This window comes from Mycteria americana, chromosome 5, assembly GCF_035582795.1.
Source record: "Mycteria americana isolate JAX WOST 10 ecotype Jacksonville Zoo and Gardens chromosome 5, USCA_MyAme_1.0, whole genome shotgun sequence".
Lineage (NCBI taxonomy): Eukaryota > Metazoa > Chordata > Aves > Ciconiiformes > Ciconiidae > Mycteria > Mycteria americana.
Genome location: NC_134369.1, coordinates 45,431,578 through 45,452,264, shown reverse-complemented (window position 1 = coordinate 45,452,264; position 20,687 = coordinate 45,431,578). Strand labels below are relative to the sequence as shown.

At 41.7% G+C, this 20,687-nt stretch overlaps 2 protein-coding genes across 8 annotated transcripts in view; one reads left to right on the top strand and one right to left on the bottom strand.

Annotated features, from left to right (window-relative positions):
• Positions 1-2,884, bottom strand: part of PRORP (protein only RNase P catalytic subunit) — a 54,024-nt gene extending 51,140 nt beyond the window's left edge. For 2 of the 4 annotated variants that reach the window (XR_012775931.1, XM_075503132.1), the window contains exons 1-2: positions 2,812-2,884; positions 761-2,181 (exon numbers count right to left, since the gene is read on the bottom strand). Coding sequence is in view for 3 of the 4 variants with exons in the window: in XM_075503132.1 (XP_075359247.1) it covers positions 761-1,761 (1,001 nt within the window). In the remaining variant the exon portion in view is untranslated. Of the gene's footprint in view, positions 1-760; positions 2,182-2,281; positions 2,303-2,473; positions 2,612-2,811 lie in introns of those variants that run through there. The other 2 variants (XM_075503133.1, XM_075503135.1) reach the window with 2 other exon arrangements.
• PPP2R3C (protein phosphatase 2 regulatory subunit B''gamma) lies at positions 2,833-19,140 on the top strand. Of its 4 annotated transcripts, none has more exons than XM_075503138.1 (14): positions 2,833-3,205; positions 6,135-6,262; positions 7,413-7,517; positions 8,119-8,231; positions 9,044-9,141; positions 11,998-12,068; positions 12,818-12,950; positions 14,119-14,174; positions 14,248-14,323; positions 14,974-15,110; positions 15,741-15,878; positions 17,050-17,170; positions 17,943-18,002; positions 18,720-18,849. In XM_075503138.1, the coding sequence occupies exons 1-14, from the start codon at positions 2,833-2,835 to the stop codon at positions 18,722-18,724; spliced, it is 1,614 nt and encodes a 537-aa protein (XP_075359253.1). In that variant the 3' UTR covers positions 18,725-18,849. The 4 variants fall into 4 exon arrangements, with proteins under 4 accessions (XP_075359253.1, XP_075359252.1, XP_075359251.1 ...); XM_075503137.1 differs by having other exon boundaries at positions 17,050-17,221; XM_075503136.1 differs by lacking the exon at positions 17,050-17,170 and having other exon boundaries at positions 18,720-19,140.
• Positions 19,141-20,687: the final 1,547 nt, after the last annotated feature.

Here is a 20,687-nt window from a genome sequence, read left to right as displayed (position 1 = left end):
TTCTAATAATGGTAGTGCATTCCACAGCCGTATTTTCCATCCAGGAAGACTAACTTGTAAAATGGCTGCGTAGTTTACATAAACCAAAGCCAACAGTTAAAAAAAAGTCATAGATGGGCTCACGTACAACAGCATGACAAATATGCAGCAGGCTCAGGTGAACCACACTGTGCATGCACAGCATAACTAGCTGTAATTTGCGGAGTCTGACCATTACTACTTATGAAAACAAACTGCGTGGCCTGCTAAATACTGTGCTAAAACAAAGAGCCTCCTATTAAGATTATTCCTCTCCTATTAGTCTATACAAAGTCAACATTTAATCTTTACTTAACCTAAGCTAAATTTTTTGCCTCTTTCCCTTACAGAGAGAAACTATCTGATTTTCAAATAAGTTACTACTTCTACACTCTGAGGGATTATAAGAAAAACCCTCATACCTGTCAATATTCCTTATGTACCAACCCCAGAAAGAGATGAAGTCAGATATTTTGGACAGTCATGACCCATCACAATTTCCTACTTTCTCTACCAAGGAATAATATTTAACAGGTAAAATCTTTCAAGAAAAGGTGAAATCAGTAAGAATTTTACACTTTTATACTAATTTGGGAGCAAAAATAAAATGCATCTTTTCATGACAATGTGGCTCTCATGGAGAAACAACCACCAAAATGAGATTTTGAGATCAGAGCTGATCTGTGGAATAATCTGAATCCCATCCTCATGAACTGGAGCTTGCTATTGAAACATTATTTACCTTTCAAACCATAGCTTTATACTCCGCATAAATGTTTTGTGAGGGTATATTTGGTTCTCTCTCAGATATAAGAGGATACCAAACAGCTCTTTTTGTAACTCAGCACCTTTCATACCCCTGCTGAAGTCAAAAAAGGCCTGCAGGACATCAAAGGTTGGGACCAAATCCTTAGCCAACATTTCATGGTAAAGTTCAAATGCGAGGTTCATTTCTTGATGACGGCTGGCTGCTTTGATACAGGATTCGTAGTTTGTCCGTGAGGGAACCATGATCTTTTTTACTTCTTCCAAAAGAGTCAAGGCCATTCTCCATTGATCTGAATTACTCAGCCCCCTGATAAGAAGGTTGTAAGCCCCACTTTCTAAAATCTTAAATCTGATTTTCATTATATCATACACATCACGAATTTCTGAAGTCTGCCCTTGCTGGACACACAATGCCAGATATTTGACCAACAAATTATATGCAATGTCACCATTACTCTTCGCCACATGGGTCAGCAAGGACTTAGCCACATCGATGGGGCTGTTGCACCTGACCATATTGTTAAACATCACTTCTTCAAATATTTCAGGTGATCGAAAGCTTTCCTTCAGCCTGTTCCATTCCTCAGCCTGCAAAGGTTTTTCTGGTGGCTGTATGTTGCTGAACTTATGTCTTGACAGAACTTGACTCATTAACTGTTTCTTCTGAGCTCCAACAGACGAAGAAAAGTGGAGTTTCCCTTCAGATATGTCTTTAGTCTCCTCATTCCATCCTTTTTCTTCTTCATAATCAATTTCAGACCTTTTCTTGGTAGGAAAGACATCAGTTCCTTTGTGATCCACTGGTAATGCAGTGCTGGAAGACGTCATAAAACTGAAATAGCTAATCTTTTCCTTATCGAGGATGTTGAAAGAGACAGCAAACAGTTGTTGGCATCTTGAAACAGGCCAGAACATACGACATTTCCATAGCAAAGCCTGAAAACTCTGTTGACTAGTTTGAGAAAAGAGTGCCATTACAAGAAGAAATTATCTCACTATTAGCTCACTGTATCTAACAAAGTTATAAAATGGAAAATGCAGTTTGCATGGGAACGTTTATTATAAAAGCCCAAGGGCTGTCAAGCTGTACAAGCTTCAGTTTCAAAATGCTTGTTCTATGAGTCCTTTCTGCTTCTTATGAAAACAAAAAATGGTAAAATCTTTTTTCACAAATATCAATCTCTTAAGACTGTGAGAACATTCATCCAAAATGAGGGTATCTTTCTTTCTGGAGAAGGTGCTTTGCAAGTTTGCAGCTTATTGTTTCTGGTTTTTGGTTACTGTAAAGATGAGTACTGAGTATGTTGTACGCAGACAGGCAACTCTGATGCAGCTAGGCAAAAAAGCGCAGGTTTTTTTCTTCCTGCCTTTATCCAAGTCGAGTCAGAAGGTTTCCTAAAAATAAAAATTAAAAATAACACTGCAACATCACAACCTGCTCCATGCTTTCCTGTCATTTACATCTGCATGCTAGCAAACACAAAGTTCAAGGCACCTGGACAATTTCATGCCAGGAATCCCAATCCTGATCCCTCAGGCAGTCCCAGCACGGGATTCCTACGTTGGTTCCCTCATACCGTTCAACCTGTGACAAACTTCCGTTCAACTGGTTTCCCCAATCGTAAATCGTAAACCCTTGGTAACGCCGCTGCCAAAGAGGCAGAGCAACACCACTGGCAGTAATTACCGTGAAATCCCACGTAAACGGTAGCTTATAAACCTACGTATCGGGAGGACAGCCGGCAGCCGGGTAGGCAGCTGGTGCGGCTCACGAGGAGGCCCCCGCAGGCCTCACGCCCCTCACTCGGTACCCCGCGTGCCCGGCCCGGCCGCGCCCCGTACACTACAACTCCCAGCGTGCACAGCGGCGCGGCCCGGCCCTCAGCCGCGCGCTGCCTACTGGGAAAGCCCCCCTCTCTCTCTCTCTCTCTCTCTCTCCAACCCCCCTTCACCCCACCCCGCCAGAGCCTCACGAAGCGCGGTCCCGGCGCAAGCTGCGCCCTTACCCCTCCCGAGAGCGCCTACCTCGCCCGGTGCGCGGCGGCCATGGGCACCTCGGCGCTGCAAGGCGTCGGCGGGGCAGAGGCGACCACACGGCGGCCAGGGCACTCGCCTCCCGCTGGCCCGGAAGCGCTGTCGGCCCCGCGCCTGGACTTGGAGCCAATCGCGTCTCACTGGGCTGGTCGGCACGTGATCCCGCACGCCCTGTTAGGGCGGATGGGGTTGCTCCGCCATATCGGTTGCGGGCACGGCGCTCCGAGGGTCCGGCGTGACGGGCGAGGCACCGCGCATGCGCGCGGAGCCGGGCGGAGCGCGGCGGCTGCGGCGGTCACGTGCCGCCGAGCGCGCGGGGCGGCCGGCGCGGGGGACATGGACTGGAAGCGGAGCCTGCGGGGCCGCCTGGCCGCCCGCCGCGCCCGTGAGTGCCCCGGGGCCGGGGGCGGGCGGCGGCGGCACTCCTCGCCGCGGGGTGACGGCCGCCGCGGAGCGCTGGGGCCGCCTCAGGCGGGTCCGGCTTGGCGGGGGGCGGGCAGGGAAGGTTCCCCCGTGGGTGAGCGCGGCCGCCGGTGCCGGCAGTGACGAGAGGGTGCGGGGTCAGGCCTGGCGGGGTGGTGGGGAGGGCGGCGGCGTGTCCGGTGTTGCTCTAGTTCCCCGTGTGCGGGCTGCCGCGGGGGCCAGGCAGGTCTCGGACTCGTTCTGCGGAGGAACAAACACCCTTATGGTAGGGGTTGGTGACAGCAGGGGCGGGGCTGCGGAGCACTGAGGAGCCGTGTGGACGATGCTGCTGTAAAGGCCGGTTTGTCTGTAGTACGTACCCCTCTGACAGCTTTGGCTGGTAACTCTTTATTCGTAAGTGAGCCCACAGAGAGCTTGCGCAGGCATGTGATGACATCCCTAATGTCACAGAGTGAAAGGTGGGTGATTTTATGCTGCTGCTTGCAGTAAGCAGTATCTTAAACAGTGCTGCCACTGTAAAACAAGAGTGCTGCTGCTTTGTCAGTCATAACAGTCGTCAGTTTAGGAGACTGGTCGAGAGAGTCCCCTGGGAGGCAGCCCTAATGGGCAAAGGAGTCCAGCAAGGCTGGACATTCTTTAAGGAGGAAGTCCTAAAGGCGCAGGAGCAGGCTGTCCCCAGGTGCCGAAAGACGAACCGGTGGGGAAGAAGACCGGCCTGGCTGACTAGAGAGCTCTGGCTCAAACTCAGGAAAAAGAGGAGAGTCTATGACCTCTGGAAGAAGGGGCGGGTAACTCAGGAGGACTACAAAGGTGTAAAAGACAACAAAAAACACTTCTTCAAATACATTAGCAGCAAAAGGAGAGCTAAGGAGAATCTCCAGCCCCTAGTAGACAGGGGAGGGAACACAGCGACCAAGGATGAGGAAAAGGCTGAGGTACTTAATGCCTTCTTTGCCTTAGTCTTTAATAGCAGGGCCAATTGTACTCTGGGTACCCAGCCCCTGGAGTTGGAAGATAGGGATGGGGACCAGAATGGAGCCCCCATAATCCAGGGGGAAATGGTTAGTGACCTGCTGCACCACTTAGACACTCACAAGTCTGTGGGTCCTGATGAGATCTACCCGAGAGTACTGAAGGAACTGGCAGAAGTGCTCACCAAGCCCCTTTCCATCATTTACCAGCAGTCCTGGCTAACTGGGGAGGTCCCTGCTGACTGGAGATTAGCTAATGTGATGCCCATCTACAAGAAGGGCCGGAAGGAGGACCCAGGGAACTACAGGCCTGTCAGCCTGACCTCGGTGCCAGGGAAGCTAATGGAGCAGATCATCCCGAGTGCCATCGCACGGCATGTAGAGGATAACCAAGGGATCAAGCCCAGCCAGCACGGGTTCAGGAAAGGCAGGTCCTGCTTGACCAACCTGATCTCCTTCTACGACAAGGTGACCCGCCTAGTAGATAAGGGGAAGGCTGTGGATGTTGTCTATCTAGACTCCAGTAAAGCCTTTGACACCATTTCCCACAGCATTCTCCTGGAGAAACTGGCTGCTCATGGCTTGGACGGGTGTACTCTTTGCTGGATAAAGAACTGGCTGGATGGCCGGGCCCAAAGAGTGGTGGTGAATGGAGTTTAGTCCAGTTGGCGGCCAGTCACAAGCGGTGTTCCCCAGGGCTCTGTGTTGGGGCCAGTTCTGTTTAATATCTTTATCAATGATCTGGATGAAGGGATCAAGTGCACCCTCAGTAAGTTTGCAGACGACACCAAGTTGTGTGGGAGTGTTGATCTGCTTGAGGGTAGGAAGGCTCTGCAGAGGGACCTGGACAGGCTGGATCGATGGGCCGAGGTCAATTGTATGAGGTTTAACAAGGCCAAGTGCAAGGTCCTGCACTTGGGTCACAGCAACCCCATGCAACGCTACAGGCTTGGGGAAGAGTGGCTGGAAAGCTGCCCAGCAGAGAAGGACCTGGGCGTGTTGGTTGACAGCCGCCTGAATATGAGCCAGCAGTGTGCCCAGGTGGCCAAGAAAGCCAATGGCATCCTGGCTTGTATCAGGAATAGTGTGGCCAGCAGGACTAGGGAAGTGATCGTGCCCCTGTACTCGGCACTGGTGAGGCCGCACCTCGAATACTGTGTTCAGTTTTGGGCCCCTCACTACAAGAGAGACGTTGAGGTACTGGAGCGTGTCCAGAGAAGGGCAACGAAGCTGGTGAAGGGTCTGGAGCAGAAGTCTTATGAGGAGCGGCTGAGGGAGCTGGGGTGGTTTAGCCTGGAGAAAAGGAGGCTGAGGGGAGACCTTATGGCTCTCTACAGCTACCTGAAAGGAGGTTGTAGAGAGGTGGGGGTCGGTCTCTTCTCCCAGGTAACAAGTGATAGGACGAGAGGAAATGGCCTCAAGTTACGCCAGGGGAGGTTTAGACTGGATATTAGGAAATTTTACTTCACTGAAAGGGTTATCAAGCATTGGAACAGGCTGCCCAGGGAAGTGGTTGAGTCGCCATCCCTGGAGGTATTTAAAGGACGTTTGGATGAGGTGCTTAGGGACATGGTGTATTGGTGGTCTTGGTAGTGTTAGGTTTGCGGTTGGACTCGATGATCTTAAAGGTCTTTTCCAACCTATACGATTCTGTAACCATGTGTCTTACAGTTGCAGACTTTACTGTTACTGAAAGACGTGCTTGGTAGATATTCAAATAGAATATATATGTGACATATTCGATGTATCTGTTACATAATTTACATAATAGGCCTGTGCTCCATTCATTTCCACCTAATGTTTGTGTTACTAAGCAGCATAGCTGTATAAGCCTCAGCATTAACTCCTTTTTTCAAGCTCCTTGTTACATTAAAACTCTGTGTGGAGTACAACACAAAAATTCTTTTCTGTATTAATCAGCCAAAAAGAGCGAACAAGAGCTAAAAGATGAAGAAATGGAATTGTTCACAAAGTATTACATGGAATGGAAAGGAGGGAAAAAAAGTGGCAATACATCATATACGAACATACCACGATTTTACTACAGGGTAAGTGAGGTATCTAGATTAATTTCAACAAGAGGCTATTCTGTGTCATAAAGAAAGTTGTGCTTATTCAAAGGGACACGTCAGCTTCAGAAGCTTAAGTAGATTGAAATCTGAATGATGTGGATTGCTAAGCATAATTTTTTGTTTTATACAATTGTGGATTTCAGCAGTTTCAAATAATTACTAAGCATCTCATCAAAGGCCATGAAATAGTTTGCTAATCAGGCAGTAGGCTTGGCTGTTTACTGAAGATAGGAAGTCCTCTTTCTCTTTCAGAGAAACTTCCTGTTTTAACTAAATTTTGACATACCAGTGTTATAAATACGTATCTTCCTGTTTCTGTTTAGACACGATGGGATGCTGCTTCATGAAAATGGTGGGTCATTGGTCTTGCCGATAGGTCTGTTGCTTGCATCATCCGGCAGAAATGCTTGGTCCAGCAATTTATGTGTGAGATTAATCAGATTGGGATGGGGGAATACGGGAGCACAAGTTTGACATCTTGATATTGCTGGCACTTGTCAACTTGACCACTCAGCTGCTGTCTAGCCTCGCATGGTCCCATATTCCTCAGGATCATGAGTTTCTGCCAATGAAGTTCTCAAGTATTTATGTTTCAGTTGATGAATACATGTGCAACCATCCAAGTTCTGTAGTGCTGTACAGTTTTGCATGTAAACATTGGCAGAACTTTCATACTAAGTGTTCTTCCATCTGTTTCGTTGGCCAAAACAAGTCTAGTAGACATTTATAGTTTTGAGAGTCAGGCCTACCACAAAATAGTGCTGCTCTCTCCTGAGTAAAAACACAGTAGTAAATGTCTTTTATGTGAGCCCTCCTATCTTGCAGCTGTGGGAAAGTGCTTACTGGATGGGTTATCAGGTATGAGGCAGGTCTCGTCTCTCACGTTAAAGATGTCCTGCTTTAAATAAATATTTCAATATTGAAATAGTTTGAGACAGTATGCAAGTGATATCCCTGTAGAAGAAGCAGGTACCATACAGCATTCTGGTAGATAGGTTGTTATTTTCTGTCAAGTAAACAACTTCATCAGAGTGTGTGAGTCAGGACTACCTAAGAGTACTTCCTAGATGTGTGGGTTTTGAATGGTACCACTGTACAGAGAATTAAAATACCACAATGTTTCTAGCTGCCAGCTGAAGATGAAGTCTTGCTTCAGAAATTAAGAGAAGAATCTAGAGCAGTCTTTCTGCAAAGAAAAAGTAGAGAGCTGTTGGATAATGAAGAGCTGCAGGTAAGAAAATATTTTCTGCATGTTTTGTAATGGGTTCTGACAAGACTTCCTCTTTCTGCAGAGTTTGATTATCTCCTGTCTGTTCACAGAATTTTGTGGTAAGGTGCTTTGTATTTGGGTATATTGGCTGGGTGTGAAATACTAGCTAAAGCTGGAGTGCTGCATAGTTTTGGGCTGGTAATATCAGTGTAAAGCTTGCTTGTTATGATGTCTATGAGGACTAAATAATTGGCTTCTGGTTTTCCAGCATATTCCAACAATTTCCTTAGTGGGCCCAGAAGAATAAATAAGTTCTGTTTATGTATCACAGAGAGAGACTCCAAAGCTGGTTGAGTTTACTGCAGTGCAAAGACAAAAGGGATGTGACCCTAGAAATCCTAGTGAGTGAGGGAGAGAGAGAGAGTGTGTGTGTGTTTAACACCAGTTTAGAACAGTGGAAATACCACTTGCTTTTCTGGCTGACTTGCAATGTGTACTGATTAGCTGAGATAATCTTGCAGCAAAACCACATTTTTGCTGAATTTCTTAGGTGCTCTGTCTTAAGCACATTGACATATCTAGAGAGAGATACCTTCTTAACCAAATATAAATGCCTTTTAAGAATCTATGGTTTCTACTGGACAAACATCAGACATCACCAATGATTGGGGAAGAAGCAATGATCAACTATGAGAACTTCTTGAAAGTTGGTGAAAAAGCTGGACCTAAATGCAAGTAAGGCTTTCTTCTCTTGTGTATGCTTACTTTGGCTAAACCTAAGTGCTGCTGTAGCTTTCAGTTGCTAAAATAGATGGAAACAGTTTAATGGTGAGATAAAATCATGTCCCTGTAGTTATTGATGAACTAGTTGCTTTGCATCCTTGCAAAGGTGTGTTGCCCTACATCTCTGAGGGAACTTTTGATAGAGATGTCTGCAAGAGGGGTACTGCATCCTTTTGAAGAAGAAATTCCTACCAGCATGACCATTTTTATGATGTTAGGGGCCAGTAAACAGCACATTTTGTATTTGAAGAGGAAATCATGTCTCCAGTGATATTGCCCAGCCTTCCCTAATATATTCTAATGGAAAATTTTCCACCAGATGTTCTGTGTACAGCATATAGTGAATATTCCTTCTTTATGCTCCTGTTGGAGACTGCTGTTGTGCACATAGCTTTGTGATTGAGTTTTGGGCAGAAGCAGATTAGTTGTCAGTACTGGCAGTTCCTCTTATGTGCGTATCATTGTAGAAGATTGGAAGCTACCAAATACATTGTAGTAAAGAGAAATTAAATTGAATGAAAGCTCTCAGAACTCCACATCACTGAAGAGTCTCATGAGCAGCAAAGGCAGCTGCTTTTTATTGAGTTTACCATTGTTACTTGGTAGGATCACACTTGATGGGTGTAGTGTAGCAAATTAATGTCTTTGAATACACAGAACACATTCTATATTGTTAGTGTCTGTAAGTTTTGGATACTGTAACTGGATCTGTCAGTGCAGTGTAATCAGATGCATAGAAGTAGCTTTGTGTTTATGTTTTACAGGCAGTTCTTCACAGCTAAGATCTTTGCTAAATTACTCCATAATGATCCTTATGGGAGGATATCTATCATGCAGTTTTTCAATTATGTCATGCGAAAAGGTTAGTTGATGCTTCTTCTGTGTTAATGAGAAGTTGTTTTATTTTCAAGGCTATTTTAAGCTTTATTAATTACTTGATGTTCTCTTCAACAGCAGTGAGATCTAGCTCTTGATTGCTAATGCTGTTTTCTTGGAGGCTTGGGATTTTTTTTTTTCCAGTTACTAGCAGGTGGGTGTTCACCCTACCTCTGAAAGCCACCTTTCCTCTCAGCCAGAGATATGCTTGATCTGTTTGTTATATATATTGTCATTCTGATTTCCTTTACTCAGGCAATACTGTGAAGAGTGAAACAGTAAAGTTATGTGGCGAGTGTGATCCTAACCACTGTGATCAGACTGTCCGGTAGACAGCTTTCTTTGTTGTTTTTACTTCTACAGAGTGGTGTTATCTATGTTTTCTAACTGTGGTTGTCAAATATGTCAATATGTTCTTGTGCTTGTCACTATAGCCTTACCATATTTTCAGCCTTACCATAAATAACCACTTGGGCTGAAAAATGCAGTTTTATTTTTTTTAAAAAACTATATTGGATCTTGTTTAAGAAGATGAGGCTGGCTAGCAGAAAGGAGGGTTGTTTCATTGCCTTGTCCCCTTGCTACTGTGTTCTTAGGTCTGGTAGAGCCTTCAGGAGGGGAGAATGACACCTTTCCCCAGGGCAGCTCAGCTTGTTTAACTTAAAATCTTGTGGTGCAAGGGATGAGAGATGTGTTGAGCAGGAAACTGGTAAGTAGATGTGCAGAGTATGCAAGAAAGGAGTAATAGGCCCATTTGCAACAAACAGCAAACCCAAAAGCTGCAGGACAGGAGACTTGTGAAGACGTCTATGAAAATTGTATGCATTTCAAAAAAGCCTACGCAGATGAACACAACAGAGATTCTTCCAGAGCTCTTTATTTCATTTGTTTCACCCAGAAGTTTTAAGTCTTGTGTATTTATGGTGATACCTTTTTTCCTAAAAAAAACCCAACAAAAAAAAACCCAAACAAAAAAACCCCCAAAAAACCCCACCAAAAAACAACAAACCAAAAAAAAACCCAAAACCAAACCCACCAAATTTAGAGACAGGAAGCCTTTTGACATGTCCCATCTCAATCAGATTTCATTTTCAGACTCTGGCCAACATAAGGTCCCATCACAGTGTTTGTTTGTAAGTCCCTCTTGGGTCAGTTGAATAGGAATCCTTGTTTTTGCTAGCTTACAGCATTGGAATTGCCTAATAAAGTTAGCCCAGTAGCATGTCTGTGCAGTAGCCGAGATAGTTCCTATGGCCTGTTGTACAGCGTTCCATATGAGGGCTAAAGACCAGGACAGGTATTAAAGGAAGAAAAGACTGAAATTCATGTAGGAACTTTCAGTTAATACTTTACATTGGAATTAGTGATTTCCATCTGTATTTACTGCTAAATGTCCTTCAGCGTGGCACTGAAAGGAGAGGAAAGTAACAGATGATGAAGGGAGTTACTCTGCAGCTGCTTGAGCTGATCCAGGTTGGGGCAGTGAAGTCCCACATCTCGCCTTGTTTTGATGAAGCTCACGCAGCGGAGCAGGCAGCCTCCAGAGTGATGCTGGAGCAGGGAAGAGGCCATATCACCCTGAGCTTAAAACATCTTAAACTGCTGTGCCTTGGGTGTATGATGGTATTTTCTAACCAGCTGAACTCATTAATGAGCTCTTAGGGTTTTTCTTTTATATGTTTGTTAAAGTTTTAGGAATAGCTGGATGCATTCACATACTTGTGCCGAACATGTAGCATTCTGTCTTTCTCCGTCCTATCTCCAGCTGGAGGATTTCCTACAGTCCATGGATTACAGCCTTTCTTCCTCTTTCCTAATGATCTACACAGCCCTTTTGGGAGGGGACGAGAGAATGGTGAAGTTAACAACTGAATAATGGTGAAGCATTTCCCAAAGCACCATCTGCCTCCAGTAATGCTCCCCCTTCAGGAGGAAAGGTGGTCGAGTCTGTTGGCTTTGTCCAAACAACTCAAGTCTAGTAAAAGTGTCTTGAATCACTTCAGGGGTACGATGCACTTACCTCTAAACTTCAGCCAACAAAGAAACAGCCTCACTGTATAACCTCTGTCATCTCTGAGTGATAATTAGTCCACCTGGACAAACAATTACCTTGAAGAGATGAATGTTGGTATGAAGCACAGCTCGTATTTCGTAAGAGGAACTTTTAAACTGTTTCTCCATAAAATGGAAGTGAAATTTAACATGGAGTGTGTGAATAATAGTTTTTATGCCTAATCTGTACTCCATCTCTGTTACTGTGCTTTAACAATGGCCTCAAGCACATTGTCCTGTAGATTGTCTGATTAATGTGACTTCTCATCACAAAAATAGATGCTTGTACTATGCTAATTCTCCTGTTGTAACTAAGAAGTGAGAGCAGGACCTTTGGCTGTAGCTCCAGCGTCTTGTGCTGCACAAGGGGCTGTAGCAATCTGACAAGCAATCTGTATATGACATTGTACAGCTGTTTTTAATGCAGTGAAAATGCGCTGCAGCACATATCTCTAGGTCAGCGACAGAGAACGAATCCATATGATTTAATGTACCAGATAAAATGTGGTGTCTGCTCAGCTGTTTCTCACATGTAGTTATTATAAGGCAGTCTTGGCCACAGCGTACCATGTATTGCCAGTGACTCTTACCAACTTGGAGACTGAAACGGCATTTCTAAGCAGGGCTGGTACATATCATGGGTTTGCTTAAATCTCAGAAAAATGGGAAATGGAGAGAGGCACTTAACATCCAACAGTGCCTTGTCGCCTTTAGAATAACTTCAGATTTTGGTGAGGCCTCAAAAACCCCCTAGGTTTCTTGCATTGTAATTCTGTTTTCTGTTTTACAGTATGGCTTCATCAGACAAGAATAGGTCTCAGTTTATATGACGTGGCAGGACAAGGCTACCTCAGAGAATCAGTAAGTAAATTCTTGATTAACTTAATGTCTGTCTTTACGGAAACAACAGAGCAGAAAGGCTCCAATGTTCTTCCAGTTTTATCTCATAAAAACTTATATCATAATCTAGATTTGGGATGGCACATTTGTTTGGATAAATGGCAATCTCTGTATTTTAGAGATTTGGTGGTAAGAGTGCTTCTAGCCTTTTTAACATATGGGTGATTCTCTGAAAAGATCGTAGATATCAAGGTTTCATGTCATTAGCACTTTACTAGATTTAGTAGGATATAGTAGAAATCACAAAAAGGATGGCTAGAGTGGGCCTCAATGAATTATTCTCCTGTTCTAACAGGAGAATTAAAATTAAAATTAAATTTAGAATTAAAATAAATAAGAAGGTTCTAGTTACCACTGTACTTAAATATCTATTAAAGAATATTCAGCAATAGGATAATCCAATTAGGAGTTATGCATTGGTATTTGAAAAAGGTCCAGTTGAATGCATTTATATTTACGTGTAAATATCATCTACTTTGTTAACATTCTGCTTTATTTGTAGACTGTTTCAGTCATGGCATCACATGTGCATGTATACGACCTAGGATTTCTTGCACAGAGACAGAAGCTTTTTTGCTTGCTTTCATGCTCTTTCATGCATTGTTGCGGGATTGTATTTTTAACAAAATATACTTTAAAGCCAGGGCGGAATATAGCAAACATGCAACAATAGTCGTGTTTAAAGCTTGTTTTCTTTCTTAATTCTGCAGGATTTAGAAAACTATATTTTGGAACTCATCCCTACTTTGCCACAACTGGATGGTTTAGAAAAATCTTTTTACTCCTTCTATGTCTGCACAGCAGTTAGAAAGTTCTTCTTCTTTCTGGATCCCCTCAGAACAGGTAAGCCCATGTTTTCAAAATTCTAAATATGTGGGAGTATTTTCACTTTTAAAATATTTCCACCGAAGCTACTTGTGTTTTCAAAGTAATATGTAGTTGTCTGTGCAGGCTTTTGTTCAGCAATCTTGTATTTGAAGATTAATCTCCACTGAAGACCATGAGTCTTCATGTGGGTCTAATCTACTTCTACAGCTAATGAATGTCTGAGATACCCATCAGCTGTGGTACTACAGAGTTATCTCATAGAAACTGACAAACAAGATATTGTTTCATCATAATGCATCATTAGCAGTGCTAATTTTGTAAGTGTTCAGAGTGAATAGAAAACAGCAACTAACAACAGAACTGCTTGGCAGAACATCCACAGAGCTGTGGAAATGCTCAAGAATGCTTATTGTGATGTGCTTCTCCTGTGATTAAATTTGTGTGCACCATGTAAACTCATTAGGAAAGGTTTGCAGTTATGGCTGCTAATCCTTATTACAGATGTAGCTCCCTTGGACAACAGTTTCTTTTTCGTATGCCTTTGATTTAAGTCACAAACTGCATGTGTTTTCAAGATCTGGCTGTGCCACTCGAAGATGTCAGAGTTGTGTGGGCAGTAGCCTCTGGCAGAGGTAATTACAAACATGTAGAGAGGGTGTGTGTGAAGTTATAATGCCATTATTTCACACAGCTGTTTGTGCAGTGTCTGTGCACCAGTCAAAGCTACAACAGGAGAAGTGCATTCTGCCACCTTAGCTTTGTGTCACATCTGTGGTTTCTGAAGATGTAAAAATATCACATCACTTAAGAGACTGTTATTCCAACAAATGTTTTAAGCATGCTTTCTTTGCATTTTTTATTTTACATTTTGAGTTGATACTGAACACTTACATGGTTTTTTTAATCTAGTTTTCTGGCTTTTAAGGCTTCAGAATTACTCCTCTTCTGCCAATATCAGGCTAGTTTTATTCAGTTGTTTTAAAAGCTGTTTTTATTTTATCTCTTAAACTACAGCCTTTCCGTGATGTTAGAAGTTGGTTTTGTTTGGGTTTGGTTTTTTAAAAAGACTTTTTTTTCCTGCTCAGAATACTTCTTTCTTAAGTAGAACCACCTAAATGAGAACAGTCAAATGGATATGTTGGCTGGCTGACTGTTAAAATGTGTTTTCCTTTTCTTGCTGCAGGGAAGATAAAGATACAGGATATTTTAGCTTGCAGCTTCCTGGATGACTTACTGGAGGTAAAGATCTCTTAGCATATACTATTGTATTTTAATTTACTCTTTCTGACTTCTAACTTTATGTTTCACTTAGTTAAGGGATGAAGAACTTTCTAAAGAAAGTCAGGAAACAAATTGGTTTTCTGCTCCTTCTGCATTAAGAGTTTATGGTAGGTTCCTTTATATGTGAATGCTTTTTTTTTTTTTTTTGCCTTTTTTTTTTCCCTCTCCTCTCTGCCTTGTATGACTTAGTCACATTCTTAGTGTTGTTTTTTCTCTACTTTTGTCTCTTTAAATCCTCCTGATAACTTGCCTTTTCAACTCCTGTAGCCATCCTTTCAGTATATCGTCCTGACTTTCTTCACAGTTTTGGTTTTCCACTGTTGCTCTTTACCATATTTTGTGCTTGGTGCACAAGGTACAGGATTCCTCTGTTACCTTCTGTTTTGACTGTTCTATTCATGCTTTTACATCACCTTTAGCTCTTTTCTCATGCTTACAGCAGATCTGTTTAAAAATAATATGCTCTTAGTCTTCTCCTTTCTCCGTATACACAGCCTTTACTTTTGAGCTGTTACCTTAGAGTATAACTATTAACACCTCATTATGGGAATCCCACTTTTCCTCCTCCCATGTTCTGTGCTCATTTATGATGCTCTATGTGTGTTATTGTGGATCTAGCATATTCCCACTTAGCTGCATTAACTTTATGATGACAATTAAATAAATGTTAAAAAAGTGCTAAATTTTCTTTCTCTGTTGAAACAGTTCTTTGCTGATATAGGTATATTATGTTTTGCCCTCTATATCTCCTCCCTAGGCCAGTACTTAAACCTTGATAAAGATCACAATGGCATGCTCAGCAAAGAAGAACTGTCCCGCTATGGAACAGGGACTCTGACCAACATATTTTTGGATCGTGTCTTTCAGGAATGCCTGACGTATGATGGTGAAATGGTAATCATATTTTCACTTTGTTCACAATATAAAAGCTTTGGCTCATTGAGATGGAAACTGTCTCATAATCAGTATCTTTAAAATAAAGAGTAGCTTGAGGTAAAGTAACTTTTTGTTTATCATCGTGCACACAAATGACCATGCAGCAGATTAGAAAATGAATTTTCTTAACAGCAAGGTGATCACAGTGTGATCACGTTTTGATAACATTTGATAACGTAACAAATTTTGATAATAATCACTTTTTGATAAGGGTAGGCTTACTGCCACTGGACATTTAATTTGTGGTAATAAAAACTTTTTATATGGCTTTTCTTCACCACTTGGGTATGTTCAGCAGTCTAAAGATGTATTAAACATTGTTTAAAAGAATATAAAGTGTATTTAATTTGGATTTATTCTTGGAATCCTATTTTACCTCTAAAATGGCAGGATTTCCTATCAGCAGCAGCCATTAAAAACTAACGTTTCTGTTCACGGTAGTGGTAGCAGCCATTTTCTGTTTCATGTTGTCTTTTTCAGAAAATAGACTGATCCCCTACAATGAAATAGCTGCCAATTATAAAGTTCCTGCTTGCAAAATCAATTTAGAAAGAAGACTGTAATAAACATGATTGTATCTACTTTTAGGACTATAAAACCTACCTGGACTTTGTGCTTGCATTAGAAAACAGAAAGGAGCCTGCAGCTCTGCAATATATTTTCAAACTGCTTGATATAGAGAACAAAGGATACCTGAATGTCTTTTCCCTTAATTATTTCTTTAGGGTAAGTCTCTTTATACAGGTAGGCCATTTTCTGTGTTTATAGTGTTATAGCCTGTGTGCTTCTGCATGCAGACCTGCAGGGAATCACTTTAAATTACCAATACCCACTGGGAGGCTAGTAACTACTTCTAAGAAGATTTAAAATATTAAAAAAAAAAAATTCCAAAACTTGGAAAGAATTCAAAAGGTATTTTCAACATTTTATCTGAGGTTGAAATTAACTGGTTTGATTTCCTTTAGGAAAAATATTTTCTATTGATTTTTTTTTTTTTTAATTGAAATTGTCCTAACATTGCCTAATGATTACCTATTAAAATATCTTATGATGGTTCTAACTGGTTATTGCCCACGGTTGTAATTTCCACTGTAATCCTAAAATTCAGTAGAAGAAATGAAAATAATGAAATGCAGTGATGGGTCTGTACAGCTGGGGGATTTTTCATTCAGTGTACTGATTGCCAAAAGCTTCTTGCATTTTTCATATTTTGTATTTTTATCTGTTGCTCCCAGAATAGATTTAAAATAAGCTTAAATTTTTTTTTTAGTTGCTGTTAATTTTAACCCTAGGCTTGTAAAGTCTTCCTCTAAATTGTGGGTTTTGTGTGAGTGGTTTTTGGTTTTTCTTCTGGCTTGTGGTGGTTTTGGTTTGGGGGGGTGGATGTTTTGTTGTTTTGTCTTGTTTTTTTTAATAGGTACCTGAGGTATCTTGGGAAGGGGAATGTCATGCAGTAAAATAGTATTTTTGCTGTGGATGGTTTAGGCTGAGTTACAAGTGTGATGCTTTTTTCATGTACAAGATCCCTTCAGTGATATCTATTCAGACACAGGGACAAGCACTTCAATTTTCTTTATGTGGATCTTTGTATTATAACTGTAAAAACAAACAACGTCATTGTACTTAGCCGTGTGCTCAAAGTATGACGAACAAGGTACATACTTCATTCAGCTCATTAAGTAAAGTATTCAGGCCTGCTCAGGGCATAATCTTATATCCACATTATTTCTATATTGTAAGAAATCTCCAGTTGAACGTGAACTTTGATAGTGACTACAACCATCTTGTTTTGTAAAAATAAGACTTCTTATGTGGAAGACCTTTTCTAAAAAGGAAAGGCTTTTTTTTTCTTTTTTAAAAAAACAACAACAAAACCCCACAACCTTTTTTCTTTTAGTGCTTTGGAACCATCAAACAATTTAGGGTGGAATGGACCTTTGGAGGTCACCTGCTCCCACCATCTGCTCAGAGCAGGGCCAGCTTCATGGTTAGGTTGTGTTGCTCAGGGCCTTGTCTACGTGAGTTTTGGCTATCTCAAGGAGGGAGACTCTACGGCCTCTTTGGGCAAGGTGTTCCTGTGTCTGACTACCCTGACTGACAAGACTTTTCTCCCCTCACCCTTTCCCCCATCGTTGTCTAATTGGAATGCCTCTTGCTGTAGTCGCTGTCCACTGCCTCTTGTCCTTTCACTGTGTGTCTCCAAGAGGAGTCTGGGTGTGTTGTCTCTAACCACCTGCTAGGTAGTTGAAGATAGTCATTAGCTTTCCCCTACCACCTCAGCCTTCTGTTCTCAGGTGAATTAATCCCCATCTCAAGCCTTTCCTCTCAGCTGTGCTGTGCTTTAGCCCCCAGAGCATCCTGATAGCCTGCTGGTATAGATGCTTTGTCTGCTGGTTGGTCTTTTCCCTTCTCTTTTTCCCTAGCCTGTATTTCACACTTTGTCAGAAAACTGAACCTTCTGGTTTGAGTGTATTACTGTCTTAAGCTTTGAGTGTTGAGTGACAATATTAAAGTGTCTGCCTATCCCATTTGCAGAGTTCTCAAGCACTGGTCATAATGAAAGTTGGATTCTTGTCATATTGACTAAGAACTGTGAACCTAGAGATGAGTGTCATTGATTATGCCTTAACTCAACCCTGCCTCACTTGTGGAAGAGAATTGATTGCAAGCTGTACCGTGAATGCTTTGTTACAGGGCAATACAGCTTAAGATGCAGAAGCATTAAAAAAGTTTCATACAGTGTCAGTATAATACTGCACTATGTATTCCTAACTTTTCTTTTGTTTCTAGGCTATTCAGGAACAAATGAAAATCCATGGACAAGAACCAGTTTCTTTTCAGGACGTCAAGGTTAGTTTTACTGAATAGAGTCTTACGTGAAATATTTGAATAAGCATTTCGTAATTTACTTATGTTATATCGTAGTTTCTAGGTTGTTATATATTTACTTGCAGAGTAGTAGAGATGATCTGACTTGTCCTACTTACAGGTTTGAAAATGTCTTTCTATTCAGCAGTTGCTCTGTAAGAAATCTGGTATGCAACTGTTCTAGTAGTTTCCTTACTAATAGACAAAAGTACCTGTTAAATATATGTTGCTGTGCCTTATGCTTGAAGATACTCGGTATGTCTATTTTATGGTTCAGGGTCATCCCTTGGGGTGTGGGGGATTGGTGACTCAAAAACCTGTATATAAGACTCTTTATTACTGCCTACTCTACATTTAGCAGTTTTGGTACTTAAAAAAAAAAAAAAAAAGTGGAAGAGCTTTTATAAAACTTAGCTCATACAAGCGAACTGAGTTTCATGTTGCTACTTTGAGGCCAAAGCCTCCCCAGAAAAGCAAATTCTTACTTGAGATGTGGGAGCTGAGCACACTGCTCCTGTCTGTAGCCAGTTATTGTGCTTTGTATCTTAAATGGTTTAGGACTTAACAGCTTTTTTATAAATTGGTGTGGATGGCACTAGTTACCCAAAGACCATTCTGTGTATGGTATGAAGTAGCCATTATTCTGCTCACTAATGTGTGTGTGTGGGCCGTTCCCTAATTTTAACTTTGCATTCATAGGATGAAATCTTTGATATGGTGAAGCCTAAGGATCCTTACAAAATATCCCTTCAAGACTTAATCAATAGCAGTCAAGGAGACACTGTTACCAGCATTCTAATTGATCTGAATGGGTTCTGGACATACGAGAACAGAGAGGTCCTTGTGGCAAGTGATAATGACAGCGCTGCTGATGTTGATGATACGTGACTTTGAACAGGAGCAGATTGTATCCATAGAGATATCTGAATCTGATGCACCAACTGTTGGAAGCTGGAAACATTCATGATCTGAATCAATGCCTCTTCCCTTTTACTTCTCTCCCCTTCCCCACCCCCACCCGCCCATATAATATAAAATGTGGTATGTACAGGAATTGCAGAACTAATTTCTGAAGCCAAAAAAGCAAGTGTTATTTAAGAGGCAAAAATGATCTTTTTTTTTAATAAATATTTTTGGACTTTTTCCCTGTGTATCAAGCCCTTTTTTATTTGAATAGTCTATTCTAAATGTGAATTTACCCTGAAAGTAAGGAATGTGGTTCTTGGTATCTTCAGCACTGGCCTATATCCACTCAGCCATCCCAAGCCTCCCACTGCATTCTGTGTGGCTTCCTCTAACGATAGCACTGTTGCGCATTCTGTTGTAAAGGCAAAAGTCTTCAGTAAGAGGTAAAGAGCTTAGGTCTTTTTCTTCTATGTGTGTCCAGCTTTAAGTGCCTAACAGAAAGGATAACTAAATAACTGTTGAATTGACTGAATAGTTACCTACTTCTTAAGAGGTTCAGTAACAGAAATAAAACTGCACTAGCTTTAGGTCTAGTTAAAACTAATCCAAACACCTGTATAAAGGCTTTCACCAACTTAACCTCCTGTGCAAGTATTTTATGTAATCTAATTGTACAGCTGAGATACAGGAATAATTAAAGCAGTAAAACTCTCTTACTCTTTAAGAAAGCTGTAGAAATGTTTCAGCTTTTAGATGAAATTACAATAGCTCCAGGCCAGACATGGTTGCAATCCTGCATTATCTATTAGTTTGAGGTAGTGCTGAACACATTGTGTATGTTAACAAGTACTACATGAGATTGTAAGGAAGGAGTGGGTGTAGCATGGTATCTTGGATTTCAGTGCCTGAATATTCAACCAGGATGTGTGACTCGGTAAAGATGAAAACAGTGAACAGGCACATGCTCATGTGTGCTGGCATAAAGTTTCAAAGACGACACAGTTTTAAAGGAAAAGCCATGGCCAACTTCCAGTTCAAAAATTATATTAAATATAAAATAACCAGATAATGCATTTACAGAAAAATTAAACCATTATGAAAGTAACCACTTTCATACAGTTTGCAAAAAACTGAAGGAAGGATTAAGTTAAGGCACAGTGAGTAATACAGTATTTTATACAAAGAAGTTTAAACCCAAGGCAGTGAGAGCATTTCTTATGCAACAGATATTAGGGAGAGGGGAAAAAACCCAACACAACTGATATTAATTCCTTGGCAGAAAAGCAAAGCATCCTTCAGCTGTAAAGGTTTTACTCTTCAGCTATGTGAGGCTTTCTATCTTTGACAGCATAAGAACTCCCAACAAGCCGTTTTTCTGTGTATCCCCCAGGTGTTGAACCAAGCTCTCCCTTGCAGATGTTCAGGGCTAAGGAATGATTTTACACAGCTGTCAGCACCCTCTGTCTTACAATTCAAAAAGAGGCCAAGAACAGAGCATCAAAACAGATGGAATAGAGCTATTACTGAATCTTCCTCAGAAGATTTTCTGTAGTGCTGGAATGCTAACAGCAGATGAGAGGAGAAGGAATTTGGGCTCTACAGGACACTAGTTCAGGCAGAGGGTTGTCTGAACTCTAAACTACTGAACTCTGAACTCTGCAAGCTAATAGCCAAGTTACCTGGCCTCTGATGTTACATCATGCTCCTGAGTTAGTTGGTAGTGGGACCAAGGCCAGGGACATGTGATGATACCCAATACAA